Source organism: Callithrix jacchus, chromosome 17 (genome assembly GCF_049354715.1).
Source record: "Callithrix jacchus isolate 240 chromosome 17, calJac240_pri, whole genome shotgun sequence".
NCBI lineage: Eukaryota > Metazoa > Chordata > Mammalia > Primates > Cebidae > Callithrix > Callithrix jacchus.
Window position 1 is genome coordinate 59873842 of NC_133518.1, and position 16900 is coordinate 59890741.

Consider the following 16900-nt stretch of genomic DNA (forward strand, 5'->3'; position numbering starts at 1 on the left):
ACTCTAATGACTGAATAGAAGTGAGAACCTAGGAGACGAAAAGACAACTAGAAGCTTTCAAATCTAGGAAGTGCAGGACTCAGAATAAATGATGATGGTCAGGAAGAGGACTGTGTTTTGGTTTTTTGAACCTGTTAAGTATTGACCCTGGAAAACCATCCACATAAGTGAGCAATGAGCCACAGAAAAGCAGATCTGGACTTAGGAGAAGGACAGGGCAAGAGAATCTTGAGACATTTAAGCACAAGTGGTGATTGAAGGAAGCCATGATGGTGTTCAAATAGAGACCATAAGACTGAAGGAACAAACTCTGTGTGGCAATAATATACAAAATTCTAAATAAGAACTGAGGCCATGCCTGACACCTTTTAAGGCACATACCCCTACACTTAGAGAATAAATTATGTTCTGACTGTCACAACATTTTTCGTTTCTCTAGCAGCTAAACAGGAACCCGAATCAGATAAGCAGTGTCGAACAATTGCAGCTTACAGACCACCAGACACGGCCTCACACTCCCGACTTTTCACAAGCCATAACTACAGCCTTGACTGGACAAGAGACTGGCTTCAGTCACTTTCTCTTAATAAGAGACCACTGGCCATGGACTGGTTCTGGTCAGCTTACATGGGCTACATATGTAAGTGCCTTCATGTCCCTGCTTCACCTTTTGACTCATAGGACCTAACTGTAATTTATTTAAATGTTAAGTCTCCACCCCAAAATGAACATGGGTCATATGCATGTTTCCTTACTATGCATGCATACATCCCCCCTTTGTGAATATTTATAGCTTCTCCTATAACCCCTTGAACATGTATACTTGGCCAACCGTTTCAGCATAAATTCCTTTTCTATCTCTCCTCCCTGGAAGTACCTGCTCTTAGACTCTGCTAGAAGCTGTGCTTCCCAGACTGTCATGATGGCCACCTTGCAGGCTGTAAGTCTTTATAGGAAAAAACTCTTCTAGCCAGATTTATAGATCTCGTGATTTAAGTTAGCAAAAGAATGTCATATTATTGTTGACTAATATCTGTTTCTCTTCTCTAGAGGTGAATTATTCTTCCATTCCCCATTGTAATCAGGCTTGGCCATGTAACTTACCAATGAAAAGTGAGAGAAATATTATGTGTCAGTCCATTAAAAAGCCCCAAGAGCCTTTTTCCGTCTTCCATAGAGTTCTCAAGCTAGTGGTTGCTTCATTAGCCTAGTCCTGGAGTTAAATTAAGATGAAAGAAAAACCTCAGCTAATACGTAGTATGAGTGAGAAATAATTAGATACTGCAAAAGCTACTAGGATTTTAGAGGTTGTTTATTACTGCAATATAACCTAGCCTAACCTAACTGATAAACGACGTGAATGAATGAGATTCCCCTAGAATCAAAAGTAAAGAAGGATCAGAGAATGACCTTGCACAGGACTTATTCAGACAATTCTGAATTTGTCATTTCATAGAAGAACAAACAACACAACTAGTAAGTACCTAGTTACTTTGAGTATAATTTTAAAATTTTTGCCATTTTTCTGAATTAAAAACTTGCATTTAAAAAAACTTGCTAAATTATACAATTATTCTGCCTATCTTTGGAAATGCTCTATGAAATATTCTGTGATAAATAGTAACCACTCTTATCAACAAACAATTTAGAGCAATATATATATATATATATATATATATATATATATTTTTTTTTTTTTTTTTTTTTTGAGACGGAGTTTCGCTGTTGTTACCCAGGCTGGAGTGCAATGGCACAATCTCGGCTCACCGCAACCTCCGCCTCCTGGGTTCAAGCAATTCTCCTGCCTCAGCCTCCTAAGTAGCTGGGACTACAGGCACGCACCACCATGCCCAGCTAATTTTTGTATTTTTAGTAGAGATGGGGTTTCACCTTGTCGACCAGGATGGTCTCGATCTCTTGACCTCATGAATATATATATTTAAAATGTCACTTTTGCCGGTAAATGTTTGTACATTTAAATTAACCAACCTAACACTCTTAGTTAGATCACAGAATTAAAATTGTTATTTAATGTTGGGAAGTGTGTTTTTGCTTTGAGATAGATGAACTAGGCATTCTTTCTGTGAATAGTTAGTGGCTGATCACTGAACACTACTTTCTGCTCAGCACACTAGCAGACTGGTGTAAGTAAAGGTAAAAAAAGGAAACGCAAAAACCCAAGATCATAAAGTTAGTGATTAGGAGCTAACCCCATGGTTTAGACATATGTGTTACTGTAGGACAGCAGATAAAACCATATTATTTATACTAGTAAATAATATATGATTTAGGTATTTAAGAGGAATTATCAATCAAAACTCTTTATATCAAGTAGGTTTACAATGAAAATTTAGTTTTTATATGTATTCATTCTATTTCTTGTATTTTAGAAAAAACCTTCACATCAATTTCTAATTAAAGTCCATACCATTCCTTGTCCTTTTCACTATTGTTGCCCCAACCCTCTTCAGGGCTCCAGGGATCCTATTTACAAAATTATGTCTACTTCTTTTGGGTTAATTCTCTTCCTCATTGTTCTTGTTATATAAATGACTAGGAGAGACCAGACACTAGACGGTGCCCCCACTTCCAGTTACTGATATTTGTTATAGGTCAACTGCATCCTTTAGTATCCCGTACCTAACTCAGACTAGATGGTGCAAAAGACCCCATGAGTATTATATCCTCAGTATAAAATGTTAAATATACCTTTCCCAAAAGAAAAAGGTCACCCCAACCAATGTCAGATTATTGTAACTAAGCATTAAGTCTTATAAAGAAAGATGTGTTGAAATTCTGTTAAACTTCCCTAAACTTTGTCTATAAAAATGACACTAAACTTCTGTACTTTGGAACACTGACTTCCGTTCTTTGGAATCTGTGTTTTCTGAGCAGCCATCCTCCAACTTTTACACTTGGATAAACTCTCTTTAAACTAGATTCTGACCCTTTGGATTATTCTAGGTTGACACATTCTAGTCTGTAAGTTAAGAGATGAAGGCTTGTGGTCACAACTGATTTACTTAGCAGAGGCAACATACCTAGAGGCCTTTCTTAACCCAAGTTAGCAGTTCTACTCTCTCTCTCTCTCTTTCTATATATATATATCCCTAATTTTAAAATGACATAAATACTTAATGAAACAAATATTTTCATATTTTAAAAAAGTCAAGATAACCCAAACATGAATTATTGATTCAAAAAGTCTAAAAGTAGAAAAAATATTGGGAGCAAGGAAAAATGTCACTTTAACACTTTGCATCAAACCCATCTCTTTGTTCTCCCTATCTACTACCTTCTTTGCATCAGAAAGTGTTCGGGATTTTTCTGCACTTCTGTATGCCAGATGCAGCTTTGGTAATCCCCACCTGTGACCCAGTATCCAAGAGCAAAAATGACACTTACATGCTTCATTACCACTCATTCTCTTTCAGCCCTCAAAATAAAGCAGTTAGTTTTAGATTATTAGAGAAAAGACCAATGTTTTCCCTAAAAGGTTTTACATCTAAATTAATAAAATGGCATAATCTAGCTCTTGGCACGGGATAACAAGGAAGTGAATATGACAACCCAGTCTTTTTTTGCTCTTTAGTATGTGGGGGCACAAACTGGGCTATGTCAGAGAACCAAACCAAAGGAGTGAAGTAAGCCTCAGTCATTCAATAGACATTTTACCCAGCATCTAGCCCATGCCAAACCAGGTGCCAGCATACAAGGATGAGACAAGGAGGACGCAGGGTTCTTAGGGAGGGCAGCATGATGCATTTATCCATAATACCTGGGTAAAGAAAATAGAAAATGCCACGGGAACTCAGAACATCATTATCCTTTACAGATTCAGCATCCTTTGCAGCATCCCCAGTCCTTGGAAGAGCTTATACGTGTCCAGTAGATGTTACATTGTGTAATAAGGTTGTTGTAATCTATTCTATTTGTTCACTATTTTTTTTCTATTTTCATCAGTCATGTCCAGAAGATTCTTTTTCAGTTAAGACACTACCACTGGTGATGATATGAACATTTCCTCACCATTGCCATTCATATGGACTGGAAAACAATTGATGTGTAATAGTCTCTGTGCTCTACAAAGTGATTTATTAGAGGTACATTCATAAATCACACAGGAATGTTTTCTCTGAAAATTGTGAAGACCAGTGGTCTTATATTTAAATTGCCAGCTTAGGGAAACCTCACTAGCTTCCCCTATTATGAATAAGCTGGTCGTTTGCAGGAGCTATCCCAAGGGGCCATTTAGAGGCCATTATTTCACCATGAAGACTCTGTTAAAAAGAGTAATTGGTATCAATAACACTTACCTGTGTTTGCAGAGGGAAGGTTACCCAGCCATAACAAGCCCAGAATCACAAAGCCACTATTTAAAACAATGCAGTATTTGGAATTTATGAGAATAAAGCCTCTCTGTAACAATGCCCTTATTGGGGCCTTCTCGATTCATTTAGCAGACTTTGCTGTGTATTCACAGTTAAATCAAATTCACCATGCAGTTATAAGCTAAGGTGCTGCATACAAGATGCAAATGCTATACACTGAAAAGGTTCATTTCTCAAAAAGTGTTATGGGGTACATGGCTTCAAAAGCTTTTTATGACTAGTCCTCCGAAATAGCCACAGGAGTCTTTCAAAATGCAAAATCTGGACTATAATTAGGGATTATCTTAATCTCATAGGGGTTTGGGAAAATAAGAGGAAACAATTACTGTTACACAGACAGATGGCTCAAGCATGAATCAATGTGGCAGGCACATAAGGAAACAGACATGGGGCTAGACAAGGGAGGGAACCCCCAACGACGATGATGAGGACAACGACAACAAAGATCATTGCTTAACCTGTTTTGTCAGAGCTGGCATTGATGGTATTGGTAGTGATGGAGGTGAAGGTAGTCTTTGCGCTGTCCTTGGCAGTTACAGATTTCTGCTTATTTTTCATGGCTTCCAGTGCTTTGAGCTTCTTGGCATGTTTCGTGCCTTTGTAGTGGGCCGCAGCCTGGCTCTACAAAGGAGAACAAAATGAACCATGCAATCAGGCTCATTTCTAAACTGGCATTCTCTGTATTACTGCAAATACAGACTCCCTTTCAATAACAGGTACCATTCGAGCTAATTCTGGCCGTGGCCAAACAGTGGGGTTCTATTTAGAATGATGCTAGGAAGCAATGGGAATCCAGTTCTAAAACCTCAGGATAGAAGGAAGAAATATTCTATTGCTTCTCTTAAGAGAAATGTAGCTGAACACTGAGAGGTCAACAATATTTTATTTGTGAGAGTGGGGGAAAAAATAAGAATTTACACCTGTATCATTTTTGTTTTGCCACAGAAGATGCTGGGCTCCCAACGATTAACAAGAGCCCTGGAAAAGAGTAACTTTCACCTTCTTAACTTGGAAAATGCATTTTCTCTTTCTACAATGTGTCTTATTAACACAGTCCCCAACAGGTATCTATGAGGAAAGGTTCAAACAAAACAGGGGAAGTGGGCACCCTGGAGACTGAGATTGAAGCTTGAGAGTTCAAAAGCAAATGCACTGCTTAAGTTCAAATGGAGCATACAGAGGCCGGGCAATTTCAGATTCTTTCTCCTCGCTTCTTACAGAGGGTAGTCTGAGAAGTTCAACTTAGTGTCATTTTTTCAGCATGCGGATCTTTCATGCCCCAGTCCATTGTGATGAGGCTCCAGTGTGTTTGCACTACCTAATGGGGCCAATGCAATTCTTTTGCTTTTGCCTTCTGATATACATATTATTTAGAGTGATATGCATTTTCTCATGTTTTATTTTCTTAACAGCATGTTTCTTTTGTGGGGGAGCAGTATAGTGAAATACATTGAGATAGAAAATCATATTTAAAGAAATATATGTTTATTAATGTTTATTTATTGGGGTAGAAAAGACTTTTCAGTTGGGGGGTAGGGTGGAGGTGAGAAGGGAGATTCTTAGATTAGGTTTTCAAGCTCAAAACCTTTCCAAATGTAGCCACAAAAGGATCCGTAGGGGATTATTCCTGTTAGATTATTCATTACTTCCCATTGCTTGTTTAAACTAAACATTTCACGTTGCCAAAAAATAATCATCACATTGTCCTCTTCATTAGAGCAACTGTGATAAGTAGGGTGTTGAAATATAATATACATTAACAAATAATTAAATAGTCCACTTCTTCATTTGCATCATTCTAGCAAGATATCCTCAAAGGACTAGGTACCCTTATTGAAAGAACACTGGACAAGGAAATTATATATTAGAAACAGTTTGAACAGAGAGCACACTCATGCATCAGTTACAAATTTTCCAACAACACATAACATCAAAAGACATAGTGTGAGCCAAAATATGAAGTTAAGACATGCTATAGTTAATTGAGGAACCAGTGATAGATTGGATTAAGTTGATTCTACAAAGAAAATGCCACTTTGAAGACAAAATTGTGTCTTTTTCCCCGTCTAATTCTCATTTTCAGTATATCAAGTCCGTTGGCCACAACTTTTGAGAACGATATGCTATATTCAATTAAAATCGTAGGATAATGGGTCATCTTCTTTAGGCATTCGGCTATATTGTTTCCCTTAAAGCAAAGTTTCTCTCTTCTCTCTGCAAATACCCCTTTCCCTAGTGATACAAGTGAATGTTTAATTGATAGTATATATTAAAAGATGGGGGTGAGATTAATTGTGCTATCTCCACTTATACCCCCAAAATATATATTTTATAGGTTCCTAACAAATCTACATTCTCAGTGGCATTTAAAATTAAACAACACTTTGTTTTAATATATCATAGGACCAGGTGATTATCACTATTTTTGAAATTAAGAAACTTACTACAAAAGAAGACTGCAAGTTAAGAAAGTCTTACCAAAAAATAAAAAATAAACAAATAAAAACCCCAAATACCAAACAAACAAAAACCTCTCTACACAGGGGCAACTAAACCAATGCCTTCTAGCAAGTGAAACAGCTCGGGGAGTTGTAGGAAGAGCAGGGTGACAAAATGACCAGAAGTTGATAGGCTCCCAACAGAGACACTTAATATCTTAAAATGCAAAACAAGAAAAAATGAAACACATACTCACTTGTTTATTGAGTGACAGTCCCCAGACACCTTGATAATAATGATTTTAACTATACATTATCTAACCTAAAGGCCAATAAGCCTTCCCCAAATTAAAGAAATTATATGAAGGTCCAAAGCATTATAGATAAACCAAGACATGTAGAATTTAGGGGAAGTTGAGTATGGTGGGGTGATGGCTGGAGAGGACATCAATACAATATCAGTGTGATTGTAATTGTGCAGGTATGTGTGTTGGGGGTGGAAGTTGGCATACAAGTTAGAAAGCTAATATAGACAGATGACCCTTGTAGATATTTAAAATTTTCTTTATCACTGGCTTTTATGTAATGTTTATAGAATTTATTGGACTGTTCCTGGATTATCCTAGTATAATTTTTTCTAATTTACCTATCGTGATCCCATAACTTTAGGTTTACCTTAATTCAGGTTTGCTGTATAACAGTGTATTCCCTATGTGAAGGCAGAAAACCCAGCCAGCTCTTCTTACCCCTTTCGGCCACTTGATAGACACATAGATTGAACGTAGATAGATACATAGATTGAACTAGATAGATTATTCATCCATATTTTATCTTTGTGTGACTGTAGAAAAAGCTGCAGCCTAAGAAGAAATTTCACTGAGAGATTTTTTTTAAAGCACTAGTTGGCCAGACATGTCTCTTTGGGCCTCCTCTGCTTTTCCTTCAGGCAGAAAAGTGTGGGATAGTCATAACGTATACTAGCCCAACAAATTCCCTTTGAGATTATGTCCTATTATTTATCAGCACTTTTCTGAGGCAAGTCATTCCCAGACACCTGGGAAATTTTAATGCACATGCAAATAACTATTTTTCACAGACATGACTTCTAAGTCTTAATAAGTAACTGTGCTAATTCATTGTACCGTGTTTCAGAATTTTGTATTTTAAAACTAAAGCAGAATCAAGTTATCTTTGTACATGTGGACATGAGCAAAACAGTAAGATGTGAGCTTTAACAACGAATTTTTGTTAAATTGAATTAAGTTTAGCCTAAATCTACCTTCCTACCTACCTTAAGTTGGGCCTAGAAGTTTCTGCATACATAGTAAATTGTAACCGAATTTAAAGTATAAACAGACTGTTACTGTATAACAAGTGGCAAAGTCTACACCGGTCACAGCAGCCAAATTTAAGTCAACCACAGGCAGTCAACGGTTCAAACCAAGTTCAAATAGGACAAATAGGGAGCTTTAACCAGTCAGGCTACCTCTGTACCTCCCTTCTGCTTGCTGTATGTCACTGCCGTTTTTGTCTGTACATGTTATTCAGGCACATGAGCGCCCTGGAGTCTGATTAAACCTTTCCTGGTTCTAGGGCCTGTCAAATTCTTGTATTGTTCTTTGCTCAATTAAACTCTGCTAAATTTAATTTGTCTATAGTTTTTCTTTTAACACTTTAAATCATAAGTGGAATATTAGCACACTGTGTTATAAAAACCGCTCTACCAATCTTGAAATAGCACGACACCATTAAATCTAATAAGTGTCATCCCAAAGGCAATTGCTGACATTAAAGATATGCACACACACGTTGCTTTGAACAGAATGCCATTTTAGATGTAATCACCACATTTTAGTCATCAGTAGCCAGTCACTGTTCAATCTTCAAATTTTATCTTCAATATTTCAAAAACGGTTTTTAGTTGAAATGCAACTGATGTTTCAGTAGATAAAAATAAGTCTTAATTTGCTAACATTTGAGAGAAGGGTTTTGTCATTTTGAAGCAGGCACATGCACATGCACATTTATTTTACTTGGCTAAGTAAGAAACTTCTTTATAAATTATTATTGCCCTATAAAAATCACTGAGAAGTTAATACTTAGGTATTTATTTTATTTCATTAGCACCAGTACCTTGTATATTTTTTACTCTATATCTCTGTTACAAAACATGTCTTATGCTTTTTAAAAACTCAGAAATTTATTGCAAGCATATATATCCAGGTACCATAACCAATTAATTTTCATGAACAAATAATTTCAGAGAGAACAAGGTGATCCTTGTTAGTTTGTGAGATTATATAATTTTATCATATATTAAATTTGTATTAAAATAAAATAAACATTATCTTGTTGGAATTCAGAACATGCTACCCCCAAAAATGACTGGAGTGAAACTGCCTTTGCAAAGATTACAAAAGCAAGAGAAGTTTAGTGTAGCTGACTCCATCTTGCTTATAAACTGGCAGGTGGGCCATTTTTGCTCATTTCTGGGTGTAAGCCAAGCTATCCATGGGAGAAATTTAATGTATAGTTTAACATTGAGACAAGGATAATAGTCTCATCTTAAAATCGATTCCTGCCTTGTTCAGGACTAAAACCATCTTTGTAAGACCTATAAAATCCCACAAGATTAGGGTTATGGAAGGGACCTGAATCCTGCTAAAATGTAGGGTTGGTTTCTATAATTCCTTACTGCAAAGGAGTCCTGTGGCCAGAGATCACAAGATCGGTGACTTCCCCAATTGCTCCTCTAGACAAAATCACTATTTTAGAACCTAAAGTTGGTCTTTTGAGATGTTTTTCAGACTTTTTCATTCTGACAACTGAGGAACCGCACCAAGATACATGACTCCTTTTCCACAGGTCCTGTGGTTCCCCACCCAGAGGAGGACTCAGCACATTTTCCATACCCCTGTGATTGTATCCCCAACCAATCAGTGGTGACCATTCTCTAGTTTCCTGCCAACCAAACTGTCCTCGAAAAACACTAACTTCAGAGCCTTTGGGGGAACTGATTTGAGTGATAACTTGAGCTCTCCCATGTGTCCTTCCTCATGTGAGACTCTTTCTTTATTGCAATACCATGGTCTCAGTGAACTGATTTTGTGTGTACAGCAGGTAGGAAGAACCCAAAAGGTAATTACAATAGAAGACCAGAATATGCCACTGCAAATATGGTAGAAAGACTATTTTGAGCTGATTATTTTCAGAAATAGCAGACAAAGGAGAATTTCTCAGAACAGAGGAGTCACCCCCCTTTTTTATTTAAGAAAAATTACAACTCTATGTCTCCCTCCCAGTACCAGGAAGATAAGGATGACTCCAAATCACTAAAGACTTTGATCAATGGAGAAGGCATGAATTGAAATCTGCATAATGTTACCTTTGTTTATAGTACTCTTCCTGGTCACCTCCCCATAACTGGGCCTTTCTCTACATACTTTTTTCCTTGTTTCAGCAAAGGATGGTATTCAAGCCTGAAGTCAGAGTCACCTCCTTGAGTCTACTCTGGGGTTTACTAATTTCTCTCGCCCATGTATAGCCGAGGTATACAAAAACAAACTTCTGTTTGTTTTTCTCTTGTTAATCTGTCTTTTGTTGTAAGGGATTGTCCTAGCTTTTGTTTTTCTCTTGTTAATCTGTCTTTTGTTGTAAGGGTTTGTCCTAAGAACTATAAAAGATAGAGGAATGATTCTTTTTTCCTCCCCTGCAATATTAAAATGTAACACCAGAAAAGAAAAAAAGAATGGTTATTAAAGATGTCACCATCATTCTTGGGGAAATAAGAGAACACTTCAGCCAACTGAATTTTTCTTTTTTTAAAAAAAAGAAAATAGTCTCATATAAATTTTAGCTTAGATTGTTATTTCAGAGATAAAAAAATTATCAGATAAAATATAATATCCTAAAATCTTAAACAACTACAGGAAAAAAAGTTTAAATTTTTGATTTATCTTTTTTTAAATATTGATAATATATAATTATGTTTTAAAATAAAACATCCTAATTGTCTCAAAATGGAGTCACTTTTGACAAGTGACTCAGCCTATAGTGAAATTGCTGACCCCTCAAAGTTATAAAGATATATATGGTAGACTGGGGGGATAAAGTAGCACCTGATGTATCCAGATACCATGAGACTTGGCAAGAAAGTGAAGCCAAAGACTGCTGAGATAACGGCCATGGACACACCTGTGAAGGGTCATAGAAACAGCAACGAAACTGACCATGGCTAAGATGCCTGCAGAAGCTCTGCTGGTGAGAATTCTGAGGTCTCCTTTCTGCCTAAGTGCTGTAATACCCTAAACCCATGGCCAGCGATGTGCTGGTCTCCTGAGCTACTCATCAGTAGTTTCTTCTTTTTTTCTTATTATAGCCATTGTGTCTTGAATATATTTGCATAATTCTTCGTGTGTGAAAGCCCTGCAATAAATCTTGAATTTAAAAGCATTTAATTGGCCCATGAGTCACTATGAAACCTCCCCATCTCCAATCAGACTTAGTACAACTAGGCTGATTGGAACCTCAGAGCACAGTTGCATACATCCACTCAAGCTGACTAGTTAAGTCACATGCACAGGTGCAGCCATATGGATGAAGATCAGTATGCATTCTTTTATCTTTTTTAAATTGTACTTTAGGTTCTGGGGTACATGTGCAGATCAAGCAGGATTGTTGCATAGGTACACACATGGCAATGTGGTTTGCAGCCTTTATCCCTCCGTTACCTACATCTGGCATTTCTCCCCATCTTATCCCTCCTCGACCTCCCCATCACCCGGCTGTCCCTTCCTTGCCCCCCGCAACATACCCCAGTGTGCAACGCTTCCCTCTGTGTGTCCATGTGTTCTCAATGTTCAACACCCACTGATGAGTGAGAACATGCGGTGTTTGATTTTCTGTTATTGTGTCAGTTTGCTGAAAAGTAGAGTTTCCAGATTATCCATGTTCCTACAAAGGACACAAACTCATCATGTTTTTATAGCTGCTTAGTATTCCATGGTGTATATGTATGTGCCACGTTTTCCTTGTCTAGTCTATTGTTGATGGGCATTTGGGTTGGTTCCAAGTCTTTGCTATTGTAAACAGTGTCACTATGAACATACATGTGCATGTCTCTTTATAATAGAATGATTTATAATCCTATGGGTATATACCCAGTAGTGGAATTGCTAATTTGAATTTCTATTTCTAGGTCCTTGAGGAAGTGCCACACTGTCTTCCACAATGGTTAACTAGTTTATACTCCCACCAACAGTGTAAAAGTGTTCCTATTATTTCTCCACATCCTCTCCAGCATCTGTTGTCTCCAGATTTTTTAATGATCACCATTCTAACTGGTGAGAGGTGGTATCTCAATGTGATTTTGATTTGCATCTCTCTAATAATCAGTGAGGATGAGCATTTTTCATATGTTTGTTAGCCTCATATATGTCTTCTTTTGAAAAGTGTTCATGTCCTTTGCCCACTTTTGGATGGCTTTGTTTTGTTTTTTTCTTGTAAATCTCTTTTAGTTCTTTGAAGATTCTGGATATTAGCCCTTTGTCAGATGGGTAGATTGCAAAAAGTTTTTCCCATTCTGTTCATTGCCAGTTCACTCTAATGATGGTTTCTTTTGCTGTACAGAAGCTCTGGAGTTTAATTAGGTCCCATTTGTCTATTTTGGCTTTTGTTGCTGATGCTTTTGGTGTTTTAGTCAGGAAGTCCTTGCCTATGCCTATGTCCTGAATGGTTTTGCTTAGGTTTTCTTCTAGGGTTTTTATGGTATTATGTCATATATTTAAGTCTTTAATCCATCTGGAATTAATTTTAGTGTAAGGTGTCAGGAATGGGTCCAGTTTCTGCTTTCTGCACACTGCTAGCTAGTTTTCCCAAAACCATTTATTAAACAGGGAATCCTTTCCCCATTGCTTGTTTTTGTCAGGTTTGTCAAAGATCAGATGGTTACAGATGTGTTGCATTGCCTCTCAGGCCTCTGTTCAGTTCCATTGGTCTATATCACTGTTTTTGTACCAGTACCATGCTGTTTTGATTACTGTAGGCTTGTAGAATAGTTTAAAATCAGGCTGTGTGATGCCTCCGGCTTTGTTCTTTTTGGTTAGAATTGTCTTGGCTATGTGGGCTCTCTTTTGGTTCCATATGAAGTTTAGGGTGTTTTTTCCAGTTCTGTGAAGAAGGTCATTGGTAGCTTGATGGGGATAGCATTGAATCTATAAATTACTTTGGGCAGTATGGCCATTTTCACAATATTGATTCTTCCTAACCATGAGCATGGAATGTTTCTCTATCTGTTTGTGTCCTCTCTTATTTCCTTGAGCAGTGGTTTGTAGTTCTCCTTGAAGAGGTCCCTTGCATCCTTTGTTAGTTGTATTCCTAGGTATTTTATTCTCTTTGTAGCAATTGTGAATGGGAGTTTGCTCATGATTTGGCTCTCTTTTAGTCTGTAATTAGTGTATAAAATGTTTGAGATTTCTGCACATTGATTTTGTATCCTGAGAGTTTGCTGAAGTTGTTTATCAGGTTTAGGAGATTGTGGGCTGAGATGATAGGGTCTTCTAAATATACAATCATGTCATCTACAAATAGAGAAAATTTGACTTCCTCTTTTCCTAATTGAATACTTTTTTTTTTTTTTCTTGCTGAATTGCTCTGGCTAGAACTTTCAATACTATATTGAATAGGAGTGGTGAGAGAGGGCATCCTTGTCTAGTGCCGGATTTCAAAGGGAATTCTTCTAGTTCTTGACCATTCAGTATGATATTGGCTGCAGGTCTGTCGTAAATAGCTTTTATTATTTTGTGATACATTCCATTGATACCAAGTTTATTGAAGCTTTTTAGCATAAAGGGCTGTTGAATTTTGTGGAAGGCCTTCTCTACATCTATTGAGATAATTGTGGTTTTTGTCTTTGGTTCTGCTTATGGGGTGGATTATGTTTATAGACTTACATATGTTGAACAAGCCTTGCATCCTTGGAATGAAGCCTACTTGATCGTGATCAATAAGCTTTTCGATGTGTTCTTGCAGTCAGTTTGCCAGTATTTTATTGAAGACTTTTGCATCTATGTTCATCATGGATATTGGACTGAAGTTTTCTTTTTTTGTTGAGTCTCTGCCGGGTTTTGGTATCAGGACGATGTTGGTCTCATGAAATGATTTGAGAAGGATTCCTTCTGTTTTTTTTTTTTTGGAGACAGAGTTTTGCTCTTGTTACCCAGGCTGGAGTGCAATGGTGCAATCTCAGCTCACCGCAACCTCTGCCTCCTGGGTTCAGGCAATTCTCCTTCCTCGGCCTCCTGAGTAGCTGGGATTACAGGCACGTGCCACTATGCCCAGCTAATTTTTGCATTTTTAGTAGAGACAGGGTTTCACCATGTTGACCAAGATAGTCTCGATCTCTTGACCTTGTGATCCACCCACCTTGGCCTCCCAAAGTGCTGGGATTACAGGCATGAGCCACCACGCCTGGCCGATTCCTTCTTTTTGTATTGTTTGGAATAGCTTCAGAAGGAATGGTACCAGCTCCTCTTTGTACGTCTGGTAGAATTCGGCTGTGAACCCATCTGGACCTGGACTTTTTTTGGTTGGTAGTCTATTAATTGCTGCCTCAACTTCAGCCTTTGTTATTGGTCTATTCAAGCTTTCAACTTCTTCCTGGTTTAGCTTGGGAGGGTGCAAATGTCCAGAAATTTATCAATTTCTTCCAGGTTTACTGGTTTATGTGCATAGAGTTGTTTGTAGTAATCTCTGATTGTAGTCTGTATTTCTGTGGAATCAGAGGTGATAAACCCTTTACCATTTATATTGCATCTATTTGATTCTTCTCCCTTTTCTTTTTTATTAATCTGGCTAGCAGTCTGTCTATTTTGTTGATCTTTTCAAACAAACAGCTCCTGGATTTATTGATTTTTTGAAGGGTTTTTTATTTCTCTTTCTCCTTCAGTTCTGCTCTGATCTCAGTTATTTCTTGTCTTCTGCTAGTTTTTGAGATTTTTTGATCTTACTCCTCTGGCTCTTTCAATTTTGACAATAGGGTATCGATTTTAGGTCTCTTCTCACTTCTCATGTGGGTGTTTATTTCTATAAATTTCCCGCTAGACACTGCTTTAAATGTGTCCCCAAGATTCTGGTGTGTTGTGTCTTCATTATCATTGGTTTCAAAGAACGTCTTTATTTCAGCCTTCATTTCATTGTTTATCCAGTTAACATTGAGGAGCCAGTTGTTCAGTTTCCATGAAGTTGTGCAGTTCTGAGTTAGTTTCTTAATTCTGAGTTCTAATTTAATTGCCTTGTGGTCTGAGAGACTGTTTGTTATGATTTCTGTTCTTTTGCATTTGCTGAAGAGTGATTTACTTCCAATTATGTGGTCAATTTTAGAGTAAGTGAAATGCGGTGCTGAGAAGAATGTATATTCTGTGGATTTGGGGTGGAGAGTTCTGTGATGTCTGTTAGGTCTGCTTGGTCCAGATCTTAGTTCAAGTCCTGAATATCCTTGTTAATTTTCTGTCTCATTGATCTGTCTAATATTGACAGTAGAGTGTTGGAAGTTTCCACTATTATTGTGCAGGAGTCTAAGTCTCTTTGTAGGTCATTAAGAACTTGCTTTATGTAACTAGGTGCTCCTGTATTGGGTGTGTATATATTTAGGATTGTTAGCTCTTCTTGATGCATTGATACTTTACCATTATGTAATGCCCTTCTTTGTCTCTTTTGATCTTTGTTGGTTTAAAGTCCATTTTATCAGAGACTAGGATTGCAACTCCTGCTTTCTTTTTGCTCTCCATTTGCTTGATAAATCTTCCTCCATCCCTTTATTTTGAGCCTATTTGTGTCCTTGCATGTGCGTTTCCTGAACACAGGGTTTCCTGAATACAGCACACCAATGCGTCTTGATTTTTTATCCAATTTGTCAATCTGTGTCTTTTGATTGGGGCATTTAGCCTATTTACACTTAAGGTTAATATTCTTACGTGTGAATTTGATCCTGCCATTTTGATGCTAGCTGGATGTTTTGCCCATTGGCTGACGAAATTTTCATTGTGTTGATGGTATTTATCATTTGGTACGTTTTTGGAGTGGCTGGTACTAGTTGTTCCTTTCCTTGTTTAGTGCTTCTTTCAGGAGCTCTTATAAGGCAGGCCTGGTGGTGATGCAATCTCTCAGCAATTGCTTGTCCATAAAGGATTTTGTTTCTCCTTTACTTATGAAGCTTAGTTTGGCTGGATATGAAATTCGAGGTTGAAAGTTCTTTTCTTTAAGGATGTTGAATATTGGTCCTCACTCTCTTCTGGCTTGTAGGGTTTCTGTAGAGAGATCCGCTGTGAGTCTGATGGGCTTCCCTTTGTGGGTGGCCTGACCTTTCTCTCTGGCTGCCCTTAGCATTTTTTCCTTCATTTCAACTTTGGTGAATGTCATGATTATGTGCTTTGGGGTTGCTCTTCTTGAGGAGTATCTTGGTGGTGTTCTCTGTATTTCCTGAACTTGAATGGTGGCCTGGCTTGCTAGATTGGGGAAGTTCTCCTGGATAATATCCTGAAGAGTGTTTTTCAGCTTGGATTCATTCTCTCCATCACATTCAGGTACATCTATCAAACATAGATTAGGTCTTTTCACATAATCCCATATTTCTTGGAGGCTTTGTTCATTTCTTTTCACTCTTTTTCCTCTATTCTTGCCTTCTCATGTTATTTGATTGAGTTGATCTTCAATCTCTGATATTCTTTCTTTTGCTTGGTTGATTTGGGTATTGAAACTTGTGTATGCTTCACCAAGTTCTCATGTTGTGTTTTTCAGCTCCATCAAGTCGTTTATATTCTTCTCTAAGCTGTTTATTCTAGTTAGCATCTCATCAAACCTTTTTTCTAGGTTTTTAGTTTCTTTGCATTGGGTTAGCACGTGTTCTTTTGCTCTGAGAAGTTTGTTATTACCCATCTTCTGAAGCCTGTTTCTTTCAATTCATTAGTTTGATTCTCCATCCCTCTTTGATCCCTTTGGAGGTGAAGAGGCTTTCTGGTTTTTGGTGTTTTCGTCATTTTTTGCATTGTTTCTTCCCATCTTAATGGCTTTATC

At 37.5% G+C, this 16900-nt stretch overlaps 1 protein-coding gene across 5 annotated transcripts in view; it reads right to left on the reverse strand.

The window, feature by feature from the left end:
• ZNF385D (zinc finger protein 385D) overlaps positions 1 to 16900 on the reverse strand; it is a 940329-nt gene that overhangs the window by 91506 nt on the left and 831923 nt on the right. For all 5 annotated transcript variants that reach the window (XM_078354399.1, XM_078354398.1, XM_008983901.4 and 2 more), the window contains one exon: positions 4850 to 5012. In XM_078354399.1, the coding sequence (XP_078210525.1) occupies positions 4850 to 5012 (163 nt within the window). The remainder of the gene's footprint in view (positions 1 to 4849; positions 5013 to 16900) is intronic.